Source organism: Panthera onca, chromosome D3 (assembly GCF_046562875.1).
Source record: "Panthera onca isolate mPanOnc1 chromosome D3, mPanOnc1 haplotype 2, whole genome shotgun sequence".
Taxonomy (NCBI): Eukaryota; Metazoa; Chordata; class Mammalia; order Carnivora; family Felidae; genus Panthera; species Panthera onca.
This window is the reverse complement of record NC_138350.1, coordinates 31665682-31692048: the sequence shown is the minus strand read 5'-3', so window position 1 is coordinate 31692048 and position 26367 is coordinate 31665682. Positions and strand designations below refer to the sequence as shown.

Here is a 26367-nt window from a genome sequence, read left to right as displayed (position 1 = left end):
AAATATTTATCAAGACATTCTGTCCTTAGATTTAAATCAAGCTCTATTTAAATTTGAAAAAAAAAATTCCAGTTTTGATAATATTGTGCCACTGCTCTCCTTCATCTAGTAATATTTTGGGACAGAGTTTAAAAGGAGAAGGTTTGAGGGGTGCCTTGGTATGTAGAGCACACAACTCTTGATCTCGGGGTTGTGAGTTCGGGCCCCATGTTGGGTGTAAAGATTACTTAAAAAATAAAATTTTCTAAAAAAAAAAGTTTACAAAAGGAGAATATTTTATGGTTTGAATGGTTCTGGATTTACATTCTGAAAACATAAGGAGAACATTAGAAATAAATTATATTGCTTAAAGTTTTATTTAATACTTCCTCCTACTCTCTCTGAAAAGGAAGCCTGCTTCATTCAATGTAGCAGGTGAGGAAAGTGAAAGTCAACACCAAGTTAAATGTGATCCATCTATTTGGACTACCCCACCAACAGAAATCTCTAAATAAAAATAACACGATTTCCATAATCAAGAAAGATACAGAAATCCATTATGTGATTTAATTGAATCTCTATAATATTTAATGGGCCTGGACAAACACCAAGTATAGATAATGACCAAGGTCAGCTCCTACTATTCTTGATACAATCTAAGTAAATCAAAATACTAATTAAAGAATTTTAATCACTAAAAACTCCACATGTACAGGAAATCAGTAAGTTGTTTTTTTAAATTGCAGTAAAACATACATAAATTATATTTAGTGTGTCTTAACTATTTTTAACCGCACAGTTCAGTGGTATTAAATATTTACACTGTTGTGCAACCGTTATCTTCCATCTTGTAACGGGTTAAGACCATAACTCTTCATCTTGTAAACTGAAACTCTACAACTTCCTACTCTCCACTACCTACAGCCCCTCACAACTACCATCCTACTTTCCATCTCTATGATTTTGACCGCTCTAAAAATCTCATATAAATGGAATTATACAGTATTTGCCTTTTTTGGAATTCCTTTTTTCCCTTAGCAAAACGTCCTAAAAGTTTGTCAGTATTGTAGCCTATTGCAGAATTTCCATTTTTTAAAATTTTTTATTTATTTTTGAGAGAGAGCGAGCAAGCAAGCATCTGAGTGGGGGAGGGGCTGAGAGAGAGAGGGAGACACACAATTTGAAGCAGGCTCCAGGTTCTGAGCTGTCAGCACAGAGTCCAATGTAGGGCTCAAACTCACAAACCGCGAGATCATGACCTGAGCTGAAGTCGGACATTTAACCGACTGAGCCACCCAGGTGCCCCAGAATTTTCCTTAATTTTAAGGCTGAGTAATATTTCATTGTGTGGATATTCCACATTTTGTCTAGCCATTCATCCACTGACGGACACTGGGGTTGCTTTCACATTTTAGCTATTGTGAATACTGCTATGAACATGGATGTACAAATATCTCTTTGAGATTCTGCTTTCAATTTTTTTTTTTTTTCTGTTTCGATTCTTTTGCTTATATAGTCAGAAGCAGAATTGCTGGATCATATGTAATTCTATTTTTAAGTTTCTGAGGAGTCACCATACTGTTTTCCACAACACCTGTACCATTTCACATTCCCAACAGTGCACATGGTTCCAATTTCTCTACATTCTTGCCAACACTTGTCTTCTGGTTTTTGTTTTGATAGCAGCCATTTTAATGGGTGGGAGGTGGCATTTCACTATAGTTTTGATTTGTATTTCCCTAATGATTAGTGATGCTGAGAATCTTTTCATGCACTTGTTGGTCATTAGTGTATCTTCTTCGGAGAAATGTCCATTTGAGTCCTTTGCCTATTTTTTAATTAGGTTCTCTTTTCTGTTCTTGAGTTTCAAGACTTTATATATTCTGAATATTAATCCTTTATTAGAGATATGATCTGCAAATATTTTCTCCTATCCTGCATGCTCCCCTTTTATTTCATTGATAATGTCTTTTTATGCATAAAAGTTTTTTAATTTTCATAAATTCCAGTTTCTCTATTTTTACAAATAGACAATTTTTTGTCTATCCTTGGGGTCATAGCCAAGAAACCATTGCCAAATCCAATGTCATGAAGTTTTTGTCCTATGTTTTCTTCTAAGAGTTTTATTATTTTAGGTCTTACATTTAGGTTCTTAATCCATTTTGAGTTAATTTTTGTATATGGTGTTAGGTGAGGGTATAACTTCCTTTTTGCATGTGGATATACAGTTCTCCCAGGACCATTTGCTGAAAGACTTCCCATTGAATTGTCTTGGCACACTTGTCAAAAATCTTTTGACCATATAGGTGAGGCTTTATTCTGGGCTCTCTATTCTATTTTGTTGATTTATATGTCTGTCTTTATGCTAATACCTCATTGGGTTGATTACTATAGTTTGTAGTAAGTTTTTTTTTCTTCAATATATGAAATTTATTGTCAAATTGGTTTCCATACAACACCCAGCGCTCATCCCAAAAGGTGCCCTCCTCAATACCCATCACCCACCCTCCCCTCCCTCCCACCCCCCATCAACCCTCAGTTTGTTCTCAGTTTTTAACAGTCTCCTATGCTTTGGCTCTCTCCCACTCTAACCTCTTTTTTTTTTTTTTTCCTTCCCCTCCCCCACGGGTTTCTGTTAAGTTTCTCAGGATCCACATAAGAGTGAAACCATATGGTATCTGTCTTTCTCTGTATGGCTTATTTCACTTAGCATCACACTCTCCAGTTCCATCCACGTTGCTACAAAAGGCCATATTTCATTCTTTCTCATTGCCATGTAGTACTCCATTGTGTATATAAACCACAATTTCTTTATCCATTCATCAGTTGATGGACATTTAGGCTCTTTCCATAATTTGGCTATTGTTGAGAGTGCTGCTATAAACATTGGGGTACAAGTGCCCCTATGCATCAGTACTCCTGTATCCCTTGGGTAAATTCCTAGCAGTGCTATTGCTGGGTCATAGGGTAGGTCTATTTTTAATTTTTTGAGGAACCTCCACACTGTTTTCCAGAGTGGCTGCACCAATTTGCATTCCCACCAACAGTGCAAGAGGGTTCCCGTTTCTCCACATCCTCTCCAGCATCTATAGTCTCCTGATTTGTTCATTGTGGCCACTCTGACTGACGTGAGGTGATATCTGAGTGTGGTTTTGATTTGTATTTCCCTGATGAGGAGTGACGTTGAGCATCTTTTCATGTGCCTATTGGCCATCCGGATGTCTTCTTTAGAGAAGTGTCTATTCATGTTTTCTGCCCATTTCTTCACTGGGTTATTTGTTTTTCGAGTGTGGAGTTTGGTGAACTCTTTATAGATTTTGGATACTAGCCCTTTGTCCGGTATGTCATTTGCAAATATCTTTTCCCATTCCGTTGGTTGCCTTTTAGTTTTGTTGGTTGTTTCCTTTGCTGTGCAGAAGCTTTTTATCTTCATAAGGTCCCAGTAATTCATTTTTGCTTTTAATTCCCTTGCCTTTGGGGATGTGTCAAGTAAGAAATTGCTACGGCTGAGGTCAGAGAGGTCTTCTCCTGCTTTCTCCTCTAGGGTTTTGATGGTTTCCTGTCTCACATTCAGGTCCTTTATCCATTTTGAGTTTGTTTTTGTGATGGTGTGAGAAAGTGGTCTAGTTTCAATCTTCTGCATGTGGCTGTCCAGTTCTCACAGCACCATTTGTTAAAGAGACTGTCTTTTTTCCATTGGATGACCTTTCCTGCTTTGTCAAAGATTAGTTGGCCATACGTTTGTGGGTCTAGTTCTGGGGTTTCTATTCTATTCCATTGGTCTATGTGTCTGTTTTTGTGCCAATACCATGCTGTCTTGATGATGACAGCTTGGTAGTAGAGGCTAAAGTCTGGGATTGTGATGCCTCCTGCTTTGGTCTTCTTCAAAATTACGTTGGCTATTCGGGGCCTTTTGTGGTTTCATATGAATTTTAGGATTGCTTGTTCTAGTTTTGAGAAGAATGCTGGTGCAATTTTGATTGGGATTGCACTGAATGTGTAGATAGCTTTGGGTAGTATTGACATTTTGACAATATTTATTCTTCCAACCCATGAGCATGGAATGTTTTTCCATTTCTTTATATCTTCTTCAATTTCCTTCATAAGCTTTCTATAGTTTTCAGCATACAGATCTTTTACATCTTTGGTTAGGCTTATTCCTAGGTATTTTATGCTTCTTGGTGCAACTGTGAATGAGATCAGTTTCTTTGTCTTTCTGTTGCTTCATTACTAGTTATAAGAATGGAACTGATTTCTGTACATTGATTTTGTATCCTGCAACTTTGCTGAATTCATGTATCAGTTCTAGCAGACTTTTGGTGGAGTCTATTGGATTTTCCATGTATAATATCATGTCATCTACAAAAAGTGAAAGCTTAACTTCATCTTTGCCAATTTTGATGCCTTTGATTTCCTATTGTTGTCTGTTTGCTGATGCTAGAATTTCCAACACAATGTTAAACAACAGTGGTGAGAGTGGACATCCCTGTTGTGTTCCTGATCTCAGGGAAAAAGGTCTGAATTTTTCCCCATTGAGGATGAGGTTAGCTGTGGGCTTTTCATAAACGGCTTTTATGATGTTTAAGTATGTTCCTTCTATCCCGACTTTCTGAAGGGTTTTTATTAACAAAGCCCTGAATTTTGTCAAAGACCTTTTCTGCATCGACTGACAGGATCATATGGTTATCTTTTCTTTTATTAATGTGATGTATCACATTGATTGATTTGCAAATGTTGAACCAGCCCTGCATCCCAGGAATGAATCCCACCTGATCATGGTGAATAATTCTTTTTATATGCTGTTGAATTCGATTTGCTAGTATCTTATTGAGAATTTTTGCATCCATATTCATCAGGGATATTGGCCTGGAGTTCTCTTTTTTTACTGGGTCTCTGTCTGGTTTAGGAATCAAAGTAATACTGGCTTCATAGAATGAGTCTGGAAGTTTTCCTTCCCTTTCTATTTTTTGGAATAGCTTGAGAAGGATAGGTATTACCTCTGCTTTAAACATCTGGTAGAACTCCCCTGGGAAGCCATCTGGTCCTGGACTCTTATTTGTTGGGAGATTTTTGATGACTGATTCAATTTCTTCACTGGTTATGGGTCTGTTCAAGCTTTCTATTTCCTCCTGATTGAGTTTTGGAAGCATGTGGGTGTTTAGGAATTTGTCCATTTCTTCCAGGTTGTCCAGTTTGTTGGCATATAATTTTTCATAGTATTCCCTGATAATTGCTTGTATCTCTGAGGGATTGGCTGTAATAATTCCATTTTCATTCATGATTTTATCTATTTGGGTCATCTCCCTTTTATTTTTGAGAAGCTTGGCTAGAGGTTTATCAATTTTGTTTATTTTTTCAAAAAACCAACTCTTGGTTTCGCTGATCTGCTCTACAGTTTTTTTAGATTCTATATTGTTTATTTCTGCTCTGATCTTTATTATTTCTCTTCTTCTGCTGGGTTTAGGCTCTCGTTGCTGTTCTGCTTCTATTTCCTTTAGGTGTGCTGTTAGATTTTGTATTTGGGATTTTTCTTGTTTCTTGAGATAGGCCTGGATTGCAATGTATTTTCCTCTCAGGACTCCCTTCGCAGCATCCCAAAGCATTTGGATTATTGTATTTTCATTTTCGTTTGTTTCCATATATTTTTTAATTTCTTCTCTAATTGCCTGGTTGACCCACTCATTCTTTAGTAGGGTGTTCTTTAACCTCCATGCTTTTGGAGGTTGTCCAGACTTTTTCCTGTGGTTGATTTCAAGCTTCATAGCATTGTGGTCTGAAAGTATGCATGGTATGATTTCAATTCTTGTATACTTACGAAGGGCTGTTTTATGACCCATTATGTGATCTATCTTGGAGAATGTTCCATGTGCACTTGAGAAGAAAGTATATTCTGTTGCTTTGGGATGCAGAGTTCTAAATATATCTGTCAAGTCCATCTGATCCAATGTATCATTCAGGGCCCTTGTTTCTTTATTGACCGTGTGTCTAGATGATCTATCCATTTCTGTAAGTGGGGTGTTAAAGTCCCCTGCAATGACCACATTCTTATCAATAAGGTTGCTTATGTTTGTGAGTAATTGTTTAATATATTTGGGGGCTCCTGTATTTGGCGCATAGACATTTATAATTGTTAGCTCTTCCTGATGGATAGACCCTGCGATTATTATATAATGCCCTTCTTCATCTCTTGTTACAGCCTTTAATTTAAAATCTCATTTGTCTGATGTAAGTATGGCTACTCCACTTTCTTTTGACTTCCAGTGGCATGATAAATAGTTCTCCATCCCCTCACTGTCAATCTGAAGGTGTCCTCAGGTCTAAAATGAGTCTCTTGTAGACAGCAAATAGATGGGTCTTATTTTTTATCCATTCTGATACCCTATGTCTTTTGGTTGGCGCATTTAGTCCATTTACATTCAGTGTTATTATAGAAAGATATGGGTTTAGAGTCATTGTGATGTCCGTAGGTTTCATGCTTGTAGCGATGTCTCTGGTACTTTGTCTCATGGGATCCCCCTTAGGATCTCTTGTAGGGCTGGTTTAGTGGTGACAAATTCCTTCAGTTCTTGTTTGTTTGGGAAGACCTTTATCTCTCCTTCTATTCTAAATGACAGACTTGCTGGATAAAGGATTCTCGGCTGTATATTTTTTTTCTGTTCATCACATTGAAGATCTCCTGCCATTCCTTTCTGGCCTGCCAAGTTTCATTAGAGAGATCGGTCACGAGTCTTATAGGTCTCCTTTTATATGTTACAGCATGTTTATCTCTAGCTGCTTTCAGAATTTTCTCTTTATCCTTGTATTTTGCCAGTTTCACTATGATATGTCGTGCAGAAGATCAATTCAAGTTACGTCTGAAGGGAGTTCTCTGTGCCTCTTGGATTTCAATGCCTTTTTCCTTCCCCAGATCAGGGAAATTCTCAGCTATTATTTCTTCAAGTACACCTTCAGCACCTTTCCCTCTCTCTTCCTCCTCTGGAATACCAATTATGCGTATATTATTTCTCTTTAGTGGATCACTTAGTTCTCTAATTTTCCCCTCATACTCCTGGATTTTTTTATCTCTCTTTTTCTCAGCTTCTTCTTTTTCCATAATTTTATCTTCTAGTTCACCTATTCTCTCCTCTGCCTCTTCAATCCGAGCCGTGGTTGTCTCCATTTTATTTTGCAGCTCATTGATAGCATTTTTTAGCTCCTCCTGGCTGTTCCTTAGTCCCTTGATCTCTGTAGCAATAGATTCTCTGCTATCCTTTATACTGCTTTCAAGCCCAGCGATTAATTTTATGACTATTATTCTAAACTCACTTTCTGTTATATTGTTTAAATCGTTTTTGATCAGTTTGTTAGCTGTTGTTATTTCCTGGACGTTTTTTTGAGGGGAATTCTTCCGTTTCGTCATTTTGGATATTACCTGGAGTGGTGCAGGACTGCGGGGCACTTCCCCTGTGCTGTCTTGAATAACTTGCGTTGGTGGGTGGGGCCGCAGTCAGACCTGATGTCTGCCCCAACCCACTGCTGGGGCCAGTCAGACTGGTGTGTGCCTTCACTTCCCCTCTCCTAGGGGCAGGATTCACTGTGGGGTGGTGTGGCCCGTCTGGGCTACTTGCACACTGCCAGACTTGTGGTGCTGGGGATCTGGTGTATTAGCTGGGGTGAATCCGCAAGGTGCACAGGGGCGGGAGGGGCAGGCTCAGCTCACTTTTCCTTCGGAGATCCGCCTCGGGGAGGGGCCCTGCAGCACCAGGAGGGAGTCAGACCCGCCGGAGGGATGGATCCGCAGAAGCACACCATTCGGTGTTTGCGTGGTGCAAGCAAGTTCCCTGTCAGGAACTGGTTCCCTTTGGGATTTTGGCTGGGGGAGGGGCCAGGGAGATGGCACTGGCGAGCGCTTTTGTTCCCCGCCAACCTGAGCTCTGTCGTCTGGGGCTCAACAACTTTCCCTCCCGTTGTCCTCCAGCCCTCCTGTTCTCCGAGCAGAGCTGTTAGCTTATAACATTCCAGATGTCAAGTCCCGCTTGCTGTCCGAACATACTCCGTCCGGCCCCTCCACTTTTGCCAGTCAGACTCGGGGGCTCTGCTTGGCCGGTGGGCCGCCCCTCCAACCCGGCTCCCTCCTGCCAGTCCGTATAGCACACACCACCTCGCCGCCCTTCCTGCCCTCTTCCGTGGGCCTCTTGTCTGTGCTTGGCTCTGGAGACTCCATTCTGCTAGTCTTCTGGCGGTTTTCTGGGTTATTTAGGCAGGTGTAGGTGGAATCTTAGTGATCAGCAGGATGCGCGGTGAGCCCAGCGTCCTCCTACGCCGCCATCTTCCCAGGATCTAGTTTGTAGTAAGTTTTGAAATCAGGAAGTATGAGTTCTTTTTCAAAGTTGTTTTGGCTATTTGGGTCCTCTGAGATTCCATATGAATATTAGAATGGGTGGTCTTCTATTTCTGCAAAAATGTCATTGGCATTTTGATAGAGATTGCACTGAATCTGTAGATAACTTTGGTCCGTATAAACATTTTAAGAATATTAAGTCTTCCAATCCATGAACACAGGATATGTTTCCATTTATTTACGTCTTCTTTAATTTCTTTCAGCAATGTTTTTAGTGAGCAAGTCTTTCACTTCCTTGTTTGATTCCTAAGTATTTTATTCTTTTTGATATTCTTTTATAAATGCAATTGCTTTTGTCATTTCCTTTTCAGATTATTTATTGCTTGTGTATAGAAATGGAACTGATTTTTTAAAATGTTTACTTATTTTTGAGACAGAGAGACAGTGTGATCAGGGGAGGGGCAGAGAGTGAGGGAGACACAGAATCTGAAGGAGACTCTAGGCTCTGAGCTGTTAGCAGAGAGCCCAACACAGGGCTCAAACTCATGAACCGTGAGATCAGGAACTGAGCCACCCAGGTGCCCCGAAATGCAACTGATTTTTGTGTGCTGACTTTATATTTTGCTACTTTACTGAATTATTTATTCTAACAATATTTTTGTGTTTGGAATCTTTTAGAGTTTTTTTACATGTGAGATCATATCATCTGCAAAGAGGTAAGTTTGCTTTTTTTCCTGTCTGGCTACCCTTTATTTCCTTTTTTTCCTTATTTCCTTTCCTTTATTTCCTAGCCAAACTGTGCTAACACTTCCAGGACTATGTTGAACAGAAGTGATGAAAGCAGGGATCCTTGCCTTGTTTCTATTTATTAAAGGAAATTTTTTCAGTCTTTCACCACTGAGTATGATGTTTAAAGTGAATTTTTCATATATGGCTTTTATTACATTAAGGTAGTTTCCTTTTTTTCAATTAAAAAATTTTTATTTTAAGTTTAGAAAGACAGAGAGCAAGCAGGGGAGAAGGGCAGAGGGCACAGAGAGACAGACAGAGACAGAGACAGAGAGAGAGAGAGAGAGAGAGAGAGAGAGAGAGAGAGAGAGAGAGAATCCCAAGAAGGCTCCACATTCAGCATGGAGTCCAACACAGGGCTCAATCCCACAACCCTAGGATTGTGACCTGAACCAAAATCAAGAGTTGGATGCTCAACCAACAGCCATCCAGGTGCCTCAAGGTAGTTTCTTTCTATTCCTAGTTTGTGTAAAGTGTTTTTACCATGAAAGGGTGTTCAATTTTGTCAAATGCTTTTTCTGCATTGATTGAAATAATCCTGTGGTTGTTTTCCTGTTAATGTGGCATATTACGCTACTCAATTTGTATATGTTGAACCATCCTTGCAGTCAGGAATAAATCCTGCTTGGTCAGGGTATGTAATCCTTTTACTACAATGCTGAATTCTGTTTGTTAGTATTTTTATTTATTTATTTATTTTTTAAAAATTTAAAAAATATACAATTTATTGTCAAATTGGCTTACATACAACACACAATGCTCATCCCAGCAAGTGCCCTCCTCAATGCCCATCACCCATTTTCCCCTCTCCCCCCACATCCACCCTCAGTTAGTTCTCTGTATTTAAGGGTCTCTTGTGGTTTGCCTCTCTCCCTCTCTGTTTATAATTATTTTTTCCCCTTCCCTTCCCCCATAGACTTCTGTTAAGTTTCTCAAGATCCACACATGAGTGAAAACACATGATATCTGTCCTTCTCTGACTAACCTATTTCACTCAGCATAATACCTTGCAGTTCCATCCACGTTGCTGCAAAGGGCATGATTTCATTCTTTCTCATTGCCAAGTAGTATTCCATTGTATATATAAACCACATCTTCTTTATCCATTCATCAGTTGATGGACATTTAGGCTCTTTCCATAATTTGGCTATTGTTGAAAGTGCTGCTATAAACATTGGGGTACATGTGCCCCTATGCATTAGCACTCCTAGTAGTGCTATTGCTGGGTCATAGAGTAGTTCTATTTTTAATTTTTGAGGAACTTCCACACTGTTTTCCAAAGCGGCTGTACCAGTCTGCATTCCCACCAACAGTGCAAGAGGGTTCCCATTTCTCCATATCCTCGCCAGCATCTATAGTTTCCTGATTTGTTCATTTTAGCCACTCTGACCGGTGTGAGGTGGTATCTCAGTGTGGCTTTGATTTGTATTTTCCTGATGATGAGTGACGTTTCATGATGAGCATCGTTTCGTGTGTCTGCTGCCCATCTGGATGTTTTCTTTGGAAAAGTGTCTATTCATGTCTTCTGCCCATTTCTTCACTGGATTATTTGTTTTTTGGGCGTGGAGTTTGGTAAGTTCTTTATAGATTTTGGATACCAGCCCTTTATCTGATAGGTCATTTGCAAATATCTTTTCCCATTCCATTGGCTGCCTTTAGTTTTGTTGTTTCCTTTGCAGTGCAGAAGACTTTTATCTTGATGAGGTCCCAATAGTTCATTTTTACTTTTAATTCCCTTGCCTTTGGAGATGTGTTGAGTAAGAAATTGCTGTGGCTGAGGTCAAAGAGCCTGCTTTCTCCTCTAGGGTTTTGATGGTTTCCTGTCTCACATTCAGGTCTTTCACCATTTTGAGTTTATTTTTGTGTATCGTGTAAGAAAGTGGTCTAGATTCATTCTTCTGCATGTTCCTGTCCAGTTCTCCCAGCACCATTTGCTAAAGAGACTTTTTCCATTGGACACTTTTTCTTGCTTTGTCAAAGATTAGTTGGCCATACATTTGTGGGTCCAATTTTGGGGTCTCTATTCTATTCCATTGGTCTATGTGTCTGTTTTTGTGCTACTGTGTTGATTACAGCTTTGTAGTAGAGGCTAAAGTCTGGGATTGTGATGCCTCCCGCTTTGGTTTTCTTCTTCAATATCACTTTGGTCATTTGGGGTCTTTTCTAGTTCCATACAAATTTTAGGATTGTTTGTTCTAGTTTTGAGAAGAATGCCGGTGCAATTTTCACTGGGATTGCATTGAATGTGTAGATTGCTTTGGGTAGTATTGACATTTTAACAATATTTATTCTTCCAATCCTTGAGCATGGGATGTTTTTCCATTTTTTTGTGTCTTCTTCAGTTTCCCTCATAAGCTTTCCATAGTTTTCAGCATACAGATCTTTTACATCTTTGGTTAGGTTTGTTCCTAGGTATTTTATGGTTCTTGGTGCAATTGTAAATGGAATCAGTTTCTTTATTTCTCTTTCTGTTGCTCCATTACTGGTGTATAAAAATGCAACCAATTTCTGTACATTGATTTTGTACCCTGAAACTTTGCTAAATTCATGTATCAGTTCTAGGAGTCTTTTGGTGGAGTCTTATGGGTTTTCCATGCAGAGTATGTCGACTGTGAAAAGTGAAAGTTTGACTTCTTTGCCAATTTTGATGCCTTTGATTTCCTTTTGTTGTCTGACTGCTGATGCTATGACTTCCAACACTATGTTAAACAACAGCGGTGAGAGTGGACATCCCTGTCATGTTCCTGATCTCAGGAAAGCTCTCAGTTTTTCCCCATTAAGGATAATATTAGCTGTGGGCTTTTTATATATGGCTTTTATGATGTTTAAGTATGTTTTTCTATCCCTACTTTCTTGAGGGTTTTTATTAAGAAAGGATGTTGTATTGTGACATATGCTTTCTCTGCATCTGTTGACAGGATCATCTGGTTCTTATCCTTTCTATTATTAATGTGATGTATCACACTGATTGATTTGCAAATATTCAACCAGGCCTGCAGCCCAGGAATGAATCCCACTTGATCATGGTGAATAATTCTTTTTACATGCTGTTGAATTTGATTTGCTAGTATCTTGTTGGGAATTTTTGCATCCATGTTCATCAGGGATACTGGCCTATAGTTCTCCTTTTTTGTGGGGTCTCTGTCTGGTTTGGGAATCAAGGTAATGCTGGTTTCAGAGAATGAGTCCAGAAGTTTTCCTTCCATTTCTATTTTTTGGAAGAGCTTGAGAAGGATAGGTATTAACTCTGCTTTAAATACCTGGTAGAATTCCCCAGGGAATTATTTATTTTTGAGAGAGAGAGGGAGACAGAGTGTGAGTGGGAGAGGGGCAGAGACAGAGAGAGAGAGACACACACACACAGAATTGAAGCAGGCTTCAAGCTCTGAGCCATCAGCACAGAGCCTGACGTGGGGCTTGAAATCATGGACTGCGAGATCATGACCTGAGCTAAAGTCAGACCGTCAACCGACTGAATCATCCAGGCACCCATTTGTTAGTAAAAGATCTTTAAAAAAAAAGTCAGTATTTGTAAAGCGTACTTATAGTTTTCTGTCCTTATAGTGTCTTTGTTTGGCTTCAGTATCAGGGTAATGTGGTCTCACAGAATGACTTTTAGGAAACGTTCCCTTCTCTTCAATTTTTTGGAAATGTTTGAGAAGAATTGGTAGTTTTGAGTTTTTGTTTTGTTTTTTAATGCATCAAATTCCAGCCTCTTCTTTGTTGGGAGAGTTTCTGATTGCTAACTCACTATCCTTACTAGTAATCTGAATGATTTTCTGTTTCTTTCTGATTTAGTCTTGCTAGATTTGGCATTTCTAGGTATTTGTCCATTTCATCAAGACTATACAATTTAAAAAAAAACTTTTTTAACCTTTATTTATTTTTGAGACAGAGAGAGACAGAGCATGAATGGGGGAGGGTCAGAGAGAGGGAGACACAGAATCTGAAACAGGCTCCAGGCTCTGAGCTGTCAGCACAGAGCCCGACGCGGGGCTCGAACTCACAGCCCTCATGGACCGCGAGATCATGACCTGAGCTGAAGTCGGCCGCTTAACCGACTGAGCCACCCAGGCGCCCCAAGACCAAACAATTTGATGGTAAGTGTTCATGATACTCTCTCATAACTCTTTTTATTTCTGTAGAATCAGAAGTAATGGTTCCTCTTTTCATTTCTCATGTTAGTATTTTGAATCTTTTTTCTTAGGTCATCTTGTTAATGGTTTGTCAACTGTGTTGATATTTTTGAAGAATCAATTTTTGGTTTCACGGATTTTCTCCATTGTTTTTCTATTTTCTATTTCATTTATCTCTGCTCTAATCTTTATTATTTCCTTTCTTCTGCTAACTTTGTGTTTAGTTTGTTCTTCTTTTTCTATTTCCTTAAGTTGTAAAGTTAGGTTGTTGGTTCACTCATTCATTCGTTCTTTCCTTTCTTTTTAAAACCACCAACTAATCATTGAAATGTGTTTATCACAGTAAGTTTCACCTTAGCAGTGTGTTTACTGTGTCCTATATGTTGTATTTTTATTTTCATTTGTAAGTATTTTCTAATCTCTCTGGTGACCTCTTCTTTGTCCCACTGATTTTCAAAAAGTGTATTGTTTAATTTCTATAATTTTGTGAATTTTTCAGTTTTCTTTCTGTTACTGATTTCTAACTTTATCCCATTATGGCCAGAGAAGATCCTTTGTATATGATACCTATCTTTTAAAATCTATTGAGACTTCACTTGTAGTTTCACATATGGTCTATTCTTGAAAACGTTCCATGTGCCCTGAAGAAGAATGTGTGTTTGTTGTTGGGTGGAGTATTCTGTATATGTCTTTCAGATCTAGTTGGTTTATTGGGCTGCTCAAGTCCTCTGTTTCCCTATCTTCTGTCTGGTTATTCTATCCATTATTGTGAGAGGAGTCTCCAACTATTATTGAGAACTGTCTATTTCTCTTTCATTTCTGTCAGTTTTTACTTTATATATTTTGATGGCCTGTCATTAGGTGCATAAATGTTAATAACTGTTCTTTCTTCTTACTGCATTGAGCCTTTTATTACTACACAGTCTCCTTCCTTGTCTCTTGTAACTTTTTTTAAATTTAAAGTCTATATTGTCTAATGTCAGTATAGTTACTCCAGCTTCCTTTTAGTTACCATTTGCATGGAATATCTTTTCTATAATGTCACTTTCAATCTGTTTATGCCTTTGACTCTCAAGACTCTCAAGGGAGTCTTTTCTAGTCTGCATATAGTTGAATCATGTGTTTTTATCCATTCTGCCAATCTCTAGCTTTTGATTAGAGAGTTTAATTCATTTACATTTAAACTAATTACTGATCAGGATGGACTTCTGTCATTTGTTTTCTATATGCCTTACAGCTCATTTCCTTCATTCTTGTTTTTCATGTGAAATTGTTTTTTTTTATAACGAAACATTTAAATTCCTTTCCCATTTTCTTTTGTATATATTCTGTAGCTATTTTCTTTGTGGTTACCATGGAAACTACATTTAACAATCTAAAATTATAACATTCTGATTTGGATGTATAGCAGCTTAATTTCTATACCACACAAAACTCTGCTCCCATACAGCTCTGTCCTCCATCCCTCTTGGTTGTTGATGTCACAAAATTACATTTGTATACACTGCCTTCCCCCAAATAGAGACTAATAATTCTTTTTAAATGCATTAGTCTCTCAAATTACATAGAAAACAAAAAGTGCAGTTATAAACCAGTGTTACAATAATACTAGCTTTTATAATTGCCTATGTATTTGACCAAGACCTTTATTTCTCCTATGGCTTCGAAGTATTACCTAGTGTCCTTCTATTTCAGCCTGTAAGACCTCTGAGCCTTTAATGTAGGGAGGGTCTAGTGGTTATGGACTCCCTCAGCTTTTGTTTATCTGGGAATATCTTTATTTCTCTCTCACTTTGAACTATAGTTTTGCTGGATAGAAGATTGTTGGTTGACTTTTTTTTTCTTTAAGCACTCTGAATATACAGAGTTCCCCAACTATCTGGAAGGAGAACATTCCTATGAAACCTTTTGTAAGCTGAAATGGCAAAAACCAAAGAAGCAACTGAAACATCTTGTAGAAGTGAAAATCCTCTTTGGATTTCTCTCAGTTAGCTAAAACAAATATTAATGTTGATCTTTCAAAAAAAGTGAAGTGGTGTAAAGGAAACTTTCAGACAGTGGGTGACAGTGGGTGAAAAAGCTGTTATTGGTCCACTGTCTTCAGACCTCCAAAGTTTCTGATGAGAAATATGCTGAAAATTTCGTTGAGGATCCCTTGTCTCTAGTGACTCACTTCTCTCTTGTTGCTCTGTCTTTGGCTTATGAAAGCTGGGTTATAATGTGTCCTGCTGTGGGTCTCTTTGAGTTCATTTTAGTGAAGCTTCTTGGATGTTTATATTCATGTCTTTCATCAAATTTGGGAAGTCTCAGAAATTATTTCTGCAATTATTTTTTCTGTCCCTCTCTCTCCTCTCCTTCGGGGACTCCCACCATCCATTTGTTGGTCTGGTTGATGGTGTCCGACAGATCTCTCCGTCTCTGTTTGCTTGTCTTTGGTCTTTTGTCTTTCTATTCCTCAGGCATGATGTTTTCTATTGCCCTGGCCTGAATTTGTAGATTATTTTTTCTGCTTGCTCAAATCTGTCCTTTAATCTTCTAGTGAATTTTTCTTTTCAGTTAATGGAATTTTCAGCTCCAGAATTTTTTTGGTTTCATTTTAGGTTTTCTGGCTCTTTATTATCTTTCCATATTGTTCACACATTGTGTTCCTGACTTTCTCCATGTCTTCTTTTAGTTCTTTGAGCATTTTAAAACAGTTTATTTTAAAGTCTTTGATGGGCATATCACCCTCTTTTTCTGGGGCAGTTTCCGTTGACTGTTTCTTTACTCTGAATGGGCCATACCTTCATGTTTTTTTGTATGCCTTGTGATTTTGTTTTGTTAAACACTGGACATTTGAATCTAATAATGTGGTAACTCTGGAAATCATATTCTGCCCCTTTCCCAGGTGCTGCTGTTTTTTGTTATTGTTTTTGTTCACTGTTTTCTTGACTGTTGTAGGCTCTCTCTGTGCTGAGGATCAGCCTGAGATATAAACTTAAGATCTCAGGTCTTTCATAAGCCATTCTCTGGGCATGCATAGTAACTTTATAATTTTTCCTATATATGTAGTTGTTTCTGAATATCTTAGTCTTTAATGTCTGGCTCCAGAAAGGGAAAAAGCTAAAAATGAAGGGGGTGGGGGGAAGGAGCCAGCCCTTTAAATTCCCTGGAAGACACTTTAGCATGCAGGGAGTGGGCAACAAGGAACAACAATGACTACAGGCCTCTTTGTCTACACCTTTGGAATCAGATGGAACAATCAGCAATCAAAGGAAAGATTCCCAATATTTGGAGGACAGGGTACTTTTTGCCCACCCTAGTTCCTGTAAACTGTGTGTAAGCTGCTTCAGGAACACTAAACTGCCTTGTGGCTGGGGGTGGGGCATGAGTAGCTGCTACTGTACTAAGAGCTGAAAGTGACTGAAATTACCACAAGTTTTCATCTAAATCTTCCCCTGGAAGTTGCAAGCCTTCAACAGACTTCAGAGTTCCAAAGTAGTTACATCAGACAGATTCTGCCAGTGCAATTGTTGTCTAGGTGGGAGACAGATTCTTGGTGCTTCTTGTTCCAACATCTTCCCAGAATCCTCTCCCTAAATGTGTAATTTTTAATCATAATGATCTTGTACATGAAAAATATTATTAAAAACATTTAGAAATCACTTAACTTCAGGTTCTGTGTTCAGAACCTATGAAGAGCTACAAAGGCATTTTTACTATCTATATATGTAAGGGGGTATAGATATGTGTGTATGTGTGTGGGGGTGGGAATGATAACAAGTGTGATTACTTAGGGCTCTGAGCTTAAATTCAGACAAGGAGGTAATTAATCTAAAACACACACACACACACACACACACACACACACACACACACGACTTACTCCTTACAACCCAAAGGTGACTGATCTGTTATAAGAACCTGAGGCCCAGTAATCAGTTAAGCCCTATCTTAACAAGTCACTCTAGGACTATAACAATATTTCTGCTCCTGACTAGTGAAATTACAGGGTTAATTCTTTCTATCTTAAATGATCACAAGGCACTCTGGGATTCCCTATTCTAGGTACAGTGTGTTTTGAAGGTATCTGACACTAGCTCTTTTCATCACAAATACTCACGCTTCCTCGTGGACACAGCCTCTACTGAGGGATCTTCAAGGAAAGAGGGAGACACACTGCTGCTACTGGCTGATCTGTGCAGAGTTTCCTCCTGAGAAAGGTGGGGGCAGAGAAACAGAGAGATTCTTAGACATTAGTGCTCTCATGCTAATCACATTTTACTATTAGAGATTTATTTTAATGTGAGGCACCAAATTAAAATGCCAAAGGTTCAAGGCAAGCAGAAGACAAACTAGAAGGGATCTAACATAAGACAAGTCTGGGTTTGTATCCCTCATTAGTGTGATGGGACACGAAGCTAGTTTCTCATCTAGGTTTTAACACCTGGTATTTAACCATCTTTACACTGTGTTATTGGATCAGATAAGATAATGCACTCAAAACTCAAAATGCTTAACACATTACCAGGCACACAGTAAATAGTGGTTAACATTATTATTAGGGAAATATTTAATACATTTATAAAAGTAATAGATTGGGATCTGCATGCAGGTAGAAGCTATGTGTCTCATTCGTTGTTGTAACAAACCCACTGTTACTAAGTAATGAATAAATATTAATATTTGTTGAATAAAGATGAAAATATTTCATATGAATCTAGAAAAATATCTACATTGTGCAAAACAAAATTTAAATTCCTATAACCTGTGAGAAGAGACATCCTTAATTTATTTTTAATAATAATACCAAGATTAAGTACAATATTTATTCATGAAAAACTTATTATCTACTATGTGACAGGATATACATGAACTAAAAGACAACTTATTTCCATAATATCTATAGAAAACTGCTAAATAGTTTTAAATGGTAGAAGAAAGAAAATTAGGTTAAAATATTAACCTATGATTATGTGCGACAAGTAGTGAAAATTCTCTCTGACCTACTTAGTTAAGGTGATTTTAAGAATTAGCCATTCATAAAAAATGGCCTCACCTAAAACCTAATGTTGAAAGCTGTGGTTTCAAACAAGCTACAATACAAAGGATCTGGTCAAAGAACATGAGATGAAAAAAAGGCTGTATAAACCACACAGTTCAAACAAAGAAGGTTTGAACAGTGATTTCCACACTCTTGGTACATACCATGAAGAACAAATCAAGCAGTGTAACCAAAGTTTCAACCCCAGACATGGTGTAAAGGTCACACAAATCTCCAGAAAAGCTAGCAAGCAACTAGAACGACCTCCTTCTGCTTATGGAGGGTCAAAAGGAAATAAATGCCAAGAGTATCTCTTAGGAAAAGAAAAAAGGGGCCATATACACAGTACTCCCAGAAAATTATGAAGTGGGTGCTACCTAGATTTAAATAGCAGAAACCATCCGCAAGCCTCACATATGTTAGCCCACCATCCCCAGAAGCATTTTTTTTCTTAACACTTATTCATTTTTGAGACAGAGCATGAGCGGGGAAGGGGCAAAGAGGGAGACACAGAATCTGAAGCAGGCTCCAGGCTCTGAGCTGTCAGCACAGAGCCCAATGCGGGGCTCGAAATCACGAACTGTGAGATCATGACCTGAACTGAAGTCAGATGCTCAACCAACTGAGCCACCCTGGAGCCCCCCAGAAACATTTTTAGAGTCCAGTTTTACAGAACTGAGCATGTCCACCCCTTCTATACCACTCTTTACTGATTTCACTTGCTTCTACTGGGAAGAACCAAGAACCTGTTCTGGGGCAGTCAGGTGACTGTAAGTCAGTCAGCAGGAGAGAGAGAAGTGGTGGGGGCAATGGCATGCTTCAAGTCCTTTTAGGATTTTTTCTCAAAAGCTGTTGATGGTCCTCTGCCCCTGCTTGCCGACCACAGGCAGCTGGACCCAATCTCTCACTATTTAAAAACTAATCTTCATTAAGATTAGTTCCCAGCCCAGAGGAATCACAAAGATGCCCAAAAGAGGCCAGGGGACTTGGAGGTCGGATCTGAGCAAGAGGATGTGGGTGTAGAATCCGGCTCAGCTTGCCCTGTGGTGCCCATTCCCCCAACTAAGCACTTTGTACCTGGCTGGGGGATCCTGATGGTCTCTATTCTTTGAAACACCAGTCTTTTCTATTGCCAGGCCTGCTTTCTAAAACTTGCTTGCTTGTATTGTCCGATGCAGTTACTAGTCACTCACTAAACTAGGCCTTTTCTAGTTCTGACCAGTAGGCTCTTTATCATATGTGCTGGTTGGAACAACGTCACTTGTAGAATTCCTGCTGCTCCTTTACTGCTGCTTTGCTCCAAGGGTGGCACTGTCACTGAAGGCTGCCAGAACTGTCTCAGAGACAGGTCTGGGCAATTAAAGAATAATTCCTTAATTCTAAATTGGATGAACATGGAGTGGATGGAGCCAGCAACCACAACAGCAAACAGAAGATGAGAAGCTGGCTGTGTGTGTGTGTTGTTTGTCTGGCAGGGCCTGAGGGAAGAGGGAGGCAAGCATGTAATTTCATTTTATACAGTGGACATACACAACATTGATGCTGCAGACAAAGGCTTGAGAGAGAATTGGGAAGCACCAGCATCCTGATTTTTTTCTGGAAAACAGGAGGACATGAGATCTTCCTCCAAAGGGCATCAGGAGAAAGATGAAATCTGGATAACCTTAGCAGAGTTTTCTTTTGCAGACCTGTCTATTGGTATTATTACAGAAAGAACGAGCTTCACTATGGGTAGGTGTGTGTGTGTGTGTTAGAGAGAGAGAGAGAGAAAGAGAGAGAAGAATCCATGGAAATATATTTTTCTTTTTTCCTTCCCAGAATGAAGGGAAACGTAATGAAGATACTATGTTTGCATCTTTTTTTCTTCTTATTTTAATAGCACTATAATCTAAGACCATGTGAATATTTCAGAACTTATTCTATAAACTATGGCCACTATACTGGTCTTTACCGAAAAACAGTAAGTAATCTACTGTTTCACTTCCTGCCAAACAAATGAATTTCAGTCCCAACTTTATTGACTGAAAAATAGGAAGAGATCAAGCAACAACTAAGGCAACATGATTAGTAAACTAGGTCAGAGAGGGCTGGCATTCTGAACATGGAATCAAGATTTGAGAGCCAGGACCTAATGGGACTCACCTCAGAGTCTGAGCTGTCCAGTTCAGCCAGAGTTGGGGCTTTGAGGAGCTTCTTCCGCTGCACAGGCACCTGCTGTGCAGCGCACAACCCATTTTCTTTTGTTTGTGATGTTAAACCTCCATTCACCATTGATGATTCCACAACGTTCTTTGGAGATTCAGGAGTAGTTACATCTGCTGAAAGAAAGGCAAAAGCTTACCTTTCTTTTCTCAAGCTGAGAAAGGTAATTAGTAGGCTGAATGCACTTTTCTAAGTACCTGCCTGCACTTGGTAGCACACATTAGGTGACATGGCATTTCCATGTCACACAAATACAACACAGAGGCTTGATACAATAATGCCTGCGTATATAAAACATTTTTGTTAGATATTATCTGTCAGATTCAATTAAAGAAAACCTTTAAATGAATAATTATATTCACATTTACACATTAGAATTTAGAGCCAGAAGGAATCCTATAGATAACTGACTGTAACTTCTGTATCAAGAGATGTTAGTTTTACTTCATAGTCTCCGAAAAGCTAGTGATAGATGGACCACAGTGGTGGCATACGCAAAGCCAAAGCAGCCATATGGCTCAAATATTTGAAAATGGTTTAATTTAAAAATCAAAATAGTGAATAATCTGTATTCATATAAACATGATCACAAAGAATCTAGGATACATTCCTTCTGATAAAGCTGATTTATGATTTAGATTATTTAGAGCTCGAATCTGGGTGGGAAGATGATACAACAGATTAAAGACATGTGGCAGCACAGAGTATACAGTATACAGAGTACAGAGCATAGAATATATAGTACAGAGTACAGAGCATGGGGTATATAGTATAAAGTACAGACTATGGAGCACAGAGTAGTATAGAGAGTACAGAGCAGGGTGTATATAGAGTATGCAGTACACAGTATAGACTACAGAGTATAGAGACTACAGAGCATAGAGTATATAGTATACAGTACAGGGTTTAGAGTACATTTTTTATAAGTGAAATAGGCTTTATTTTGAATATACATATCATTCACTCAATTTTTCATAGTGCATAGCTATGTATGGAAGTATACAGAGAAAAACAAACATTAGAAATACCTAAGGATGGCAGCTTACAGGCAAAGAAGACATCTGATACATACCCATGAACAGGCTTAGAAGCATCATAGGACAGCATCCATTAGAAAAGAAAAAAAGCCATGCAAAAAATCTATCCAAACCATGGCAGGCAAGTGCAATCAGTACAAGTTACAGTTTCTTATATAGTACAAAAGTATACATGTTCTTTGGATTGAAAACATAATATAAATAAATGGCTTGGCTTTTATGTCCAAGTCAAAAATCATCTAATGTAAGTACCAAGTGTGGATGCCACATGTGACAATAAAATATTAAAGGCCACAGTATATAGAGTATTTAGTACAGAGGAGAGTACAGCAAGTATAGTATGTAGTACAGAGAAGAGTCTAGAGTAGTACAGAGAGTACATAGAGTACAGAGTATATATTATATAGAATACAGAGTACAGACTACAGACTACAGAATATAAAGAGTACAGAGCATAGAGCACATAGAATATACAGTATGGAGTAGAGGGCACAGAATATAGAGAGAATATAGTGTAGAGTATAGGGCACGGAGTATATAGAGTATACAGTATAGAGTACAGGGCACAGAAATATATAGTATAGAATACAGGGCATAGAGTATATAGAGTATATAGTATAGAGTATATATAGCAGAATATATATAGTATAGAGAGTAAAGAGCATAGAGTATGTAGAGCATATAGTATAGAGCACAGAGCATATAGAGTATAGAGCACAGAGTACACACTACAGAACAGAGAGACTATAGAATATATACAGAGAATATAGTATATATAGTTAAGTATATAGTATAGAGCAGAGTACAGAATATATATTACCGAGTACAGCCTAGAGAGTACAAAGCATAGAGTACAAGTACAGAATAAGAGTACTGAGTGCATAGCATAGAGGACAGGTTATACAGTATACAGAGTACAGAATATAGAGTACAGAGTATAAAATACAGAATACAGAGTACAGAGTATATAATATAGTAAGATGCAGATGATTTAGGTTCAAAGTCTAATTCTGCTGCTAGTTGTCTGTGAGCAAGTTACTTAACCTCTTGTTTCATCATCTGTAAAATGGGCCTAACTAACAACAGACATGAGCTCATTTTGAAGATTAACAATTGCATATAAAATACTACTGTTTGTAATAATGGTAACACACAGTAAATGTTGGGAATTATTAACACTGATTTTTATCTCCATTAGCAGGAAAGTTAAGGCTCAGAGTGACTTAGCCAGTCACACAGCTATTGTGTTGCCAAGTTTTCCATTAAGAATTTAATGTAAAATAAACAATTGATGGACAGATCTGTCTTCCTTTTCTTCCTTTCCTCCCTCCTTCCTTGCTTACTCATACCTTTTCTTCTCAGTCACAAGGACATGTGCTCTGACCTTCTGACCAGTCGCACAGTTGATTCCTTGTTAGTATTATTAATTCTCAAGGCTGCCTTTTTCTCCTGGTATCCTGTGGGACTAATGCAAGTGGAACTAATTTTCTTTAGTATTTCAAATGAAGTGTTAAACACAGACTGAGTTTAATAACTATTAAATTAAAGCATTTAAAAAGGAAAAAAAGCAGTCACTGCACATCTATTTTACAGACAAACAACATGAAACTGATCTCTGCACATGGACAGTCTGTGAAACTCCTGTGGTTGAAGGTAAGGGTACACTAAGCATGAAAGTGAAGAAGACACGAATGATTAAAGCTCCTTTAAGAGGGAAAGCACTGCAACTGCAGTTATTATAAAATATAGTAGTTTCCCTCCCAACATACAATATTTATATGCTTTAAGTATAAGTGGTGGATTTCCAGGAAACATTCAGTGAATAAGTGTGTTCTAGTACAGCCTTCCTTGACAGTATTTACAAGTCATAAATTATTATCAATAATATGTATCTAGTTTAATATTTACAATTTCTGCTTACTTTTAGAGATGAAGAAGGTCAGAGCACATGTCCTTGTGAATGAGAAGAAAGGGTATGAGTAAGCAAGGAAGGAGGGAGGAAAGGAAGAAAAGGAAGACAGATCTGTCAATTGTTTATTTTACATTAAATTCTTAATGGAAAACTTGACAACACATGTGTTCATCTTCGTGTTATCTTTCCAGATGTTAGGCAGCTGGAGCAAAAACATAACTAGGTAAGGAGCTGCAGTGAAGGGGACAAAAGGGCAAAAGCAGCAAGTTTTTATACACATTTAAAGGTTGAAATCTTTAAATAAATCTTTCCTATGGAGTTGTAGAGAGCAGTAGGCTGCCACACTTAAGAGTATAATTAAAAGTTTTCCAGGGGCGCCTGGGTGGCTCAGTCGGTTGAGCGCCGACTTCGGCTCAGGTCACGATCTCGCGGTCCGTGAGTTCGAGCCCCGCATCGGGCCCCTGTGCTGACAGCTCAGAGCCCGGAGCCTGTTTCAGATTCTGTGTCTCCCTCTCTCTGACCCTCCCCCATTCATGCTCTGTCTCTCTCTGTCTCAAAAATAAATAAATAAACGTTAAAAAAAAAAAAAATTTAAAAGTTTTCCAGAAAGCAAAAGAGGAAATGATCAGGCTGATAAATCCTATTCTTTAAGAAAAAAGGTAGTGTTCAAATATGGTCTTGAACATATTTTAAAAGATCTTATTCTATAGTGTATCTTATTTTATACACTACCTATAGAATTTCTCAAGTTGTTATAGTAGTGAGGCTTTCAATAGAAAGTATAGAGTTAAAACGCACACATCTTTGTCCCCTCCTAGCTGCTCAGATTCCAACTGAGGCGCCCCCACTGCAGGTACCGTGAGAAGAGAAATATTCAGCTTTCCGAGGTGGGTCTCACATTTCCAGTCCTTCAAGTGGGAGCTTCCCCAAGGGTGAGACCACTAGTAGTGCGTGGAGGAACACTGAAAGTTTTATGTATTTATGTTAATGCTTCAGGAAAAATAAATCGAATACGTGGCTTTATGGGTGTTTTTGCTTAAGAATTTTTAATAAGTCATTGATGATAGATTAAAGCAATTTAAATAATACTGGTGGTACTTAAAGCCTGGCAAAAATAGTGAGGGTGGCATCTGATCTGAAGTTTAGGGAATACTGCTAAGTGACAGTGGCTGCCGTGAGTTCATTTCATTCTCAATGCAGGACACTTGAGAAATTACCTCAATAGTTCTCTACTTGCCTAAACACTACCATGAGATTGATAACTATATTTGAGCTCATTCACTAACCTACTGAAATAAACACCTGTATTGAATTCAAAGCTTTGAGATAAATGGGATTGATAAAAAAAATATGTAACAAGTTTCAAGATGATCTCCACATAGAAGACAAATACTGTGTGTGATTTTATCTTATACTACTACATATTTGTAAAAGACCCAGTTGAACATATTTTTAAGAGAAACTTGTAAGTAGTTTGATTATGGCTTTAGAAGTCACATACCTCATGTTTAGAATCTAAAATGCATAACCACGATATTAAATACTTTATGTAATAAATTCATGTGTGTCAGATACACCCAACTGCTGACTTATTTAGTGGGAGGAAATAGGACTGTGATACAGATTATACATGTTTGCATTGCAAAAATAAATTACACTTACCTTAATTAATGTTGAATGGATTGTTATGATTTTCCACTAAGTATTAATATTTCTAAGACATACATAAGCAGAACATACTTCATTATGTCTTATTTTATACTTAAGTTCAGGGGTATTATCTATACTACATACTTAAATATTTACTCCTTAGTGTGTTAATTTTCCAACTTAGAGAAGAATTATAGTCCAATCTTTGCATTTAGGTTAAGAGAATGGATCGATCTTTTTCCATTTGTTAACTAGGGACATCTTAATTGATTAGTCAAAATGCAACAATGGAAACATAAAAGCAGCTAGCGTAAGAAATCGAGAATGAAGCATGTAGAAATCATGAAGCACACTAAAGCGGCAAAATGATAAGCAGTTGAAAGCAAATAAAATTTTTTGCTACTCTTTTACATTATAGAGGTTAAGAGCTTTCTTCCCAAATCAGAAGCCACCATATTACCTATAACAATATATATTATATGTGTGTGGGCATGCATACTTTCCAGATCAGCCTAATTTATGTTAGCTAATAGTAAATATGTTTAGGTAGCCAGCCATTCCCTCAGAGTCCAACTGATAGAAACATCTCCAGAAAAAGAGACATAGTCTCTATAATATATACTGCTAACTTTTGGAGATTATCAATAACAAGTTATGTACCAAAACATTTCTGAGTTTATTTTCCAGATCAAAATTTTTACAAGGTTTTTCTTTTTCTCTTTTACAACATTTACTCTGCATTCTGCAAATGGTTGATAAAATAAAAATTTTCAAATGAATAAAGAAAATAGAAAAAGCTCTTCAGTGGTCAGTCAAAAGTAGTAAATGAAGATTATAAAATATTTATCTGAGTTTTTTTAAAAGCATAAATTATAGTGATGCCTGAGACCTACAAATATAATTAGAAATTTAAAAAACAGCTGGGAACTAGCTTAGCAGTTGGAAGATACTCCATAAATATTAATAAGCAGAATATGATACTAGAACTCTCTGGCTCTTTAAATATGAATTTGTATATAAGGTATGCCAACAATTCTAGAGCAAATCTAAGAAAACTCTGGAAGAAAACATTAATGCCACTATCTCATTTTATACTCAAAACAGGAGCATCCAAAATGAAAAATTCTAACTTGCAAAATATTTTATTGGGATTAAGTTGGCTTTGAATAGTCACTCACGTATATTTTTAAAAACCCAACTTAAAAAGGGGCTGGTTTTAAGGCATCAAATTTAGTCATTAATGGTTACTTGTTTCACTCTTAATCCCCGTCTATTTAACAGCAGGGAACTAAACTTGTACTACAAACCCAGAATACATT

At 37.9% G+C, this 26367-nt stretch overlaps 1 protein-coding gene across 5 annotated transcripts in view; it reads right to left on the bottom strand.

Moving 5' to 3' along the window:
* The window catches only part of SPIRE1 (spire type actin nucleation factor 1), a 199600-nt gene that overhangs the window by 13873 nt on the left and 159360 nt on the right, over positions 1-26367 (bottom strand). For 4 of the 5 annotated variants that reach the window (XM_078435445.2, XM_078435447.2, XM_078435448.2 and 1 more), the window contains 2 exons: positions 20390-20562; positions 17327-17417 (listed from right to left, as the gene is read on the bottom strand). In XM_078435445.2, the coding sequence (XP_078291571.1) occupies positions 17327-17417; positions 20390-20562 (264 nt within the window). Of the gene's footprint in view, positions 1-17326; positions 17418-20389; positions 20566-26367 lie in introns of all 5 variants that reach the window. The other variant, XM_078435446.2, reaches the window with a different exon arrangement.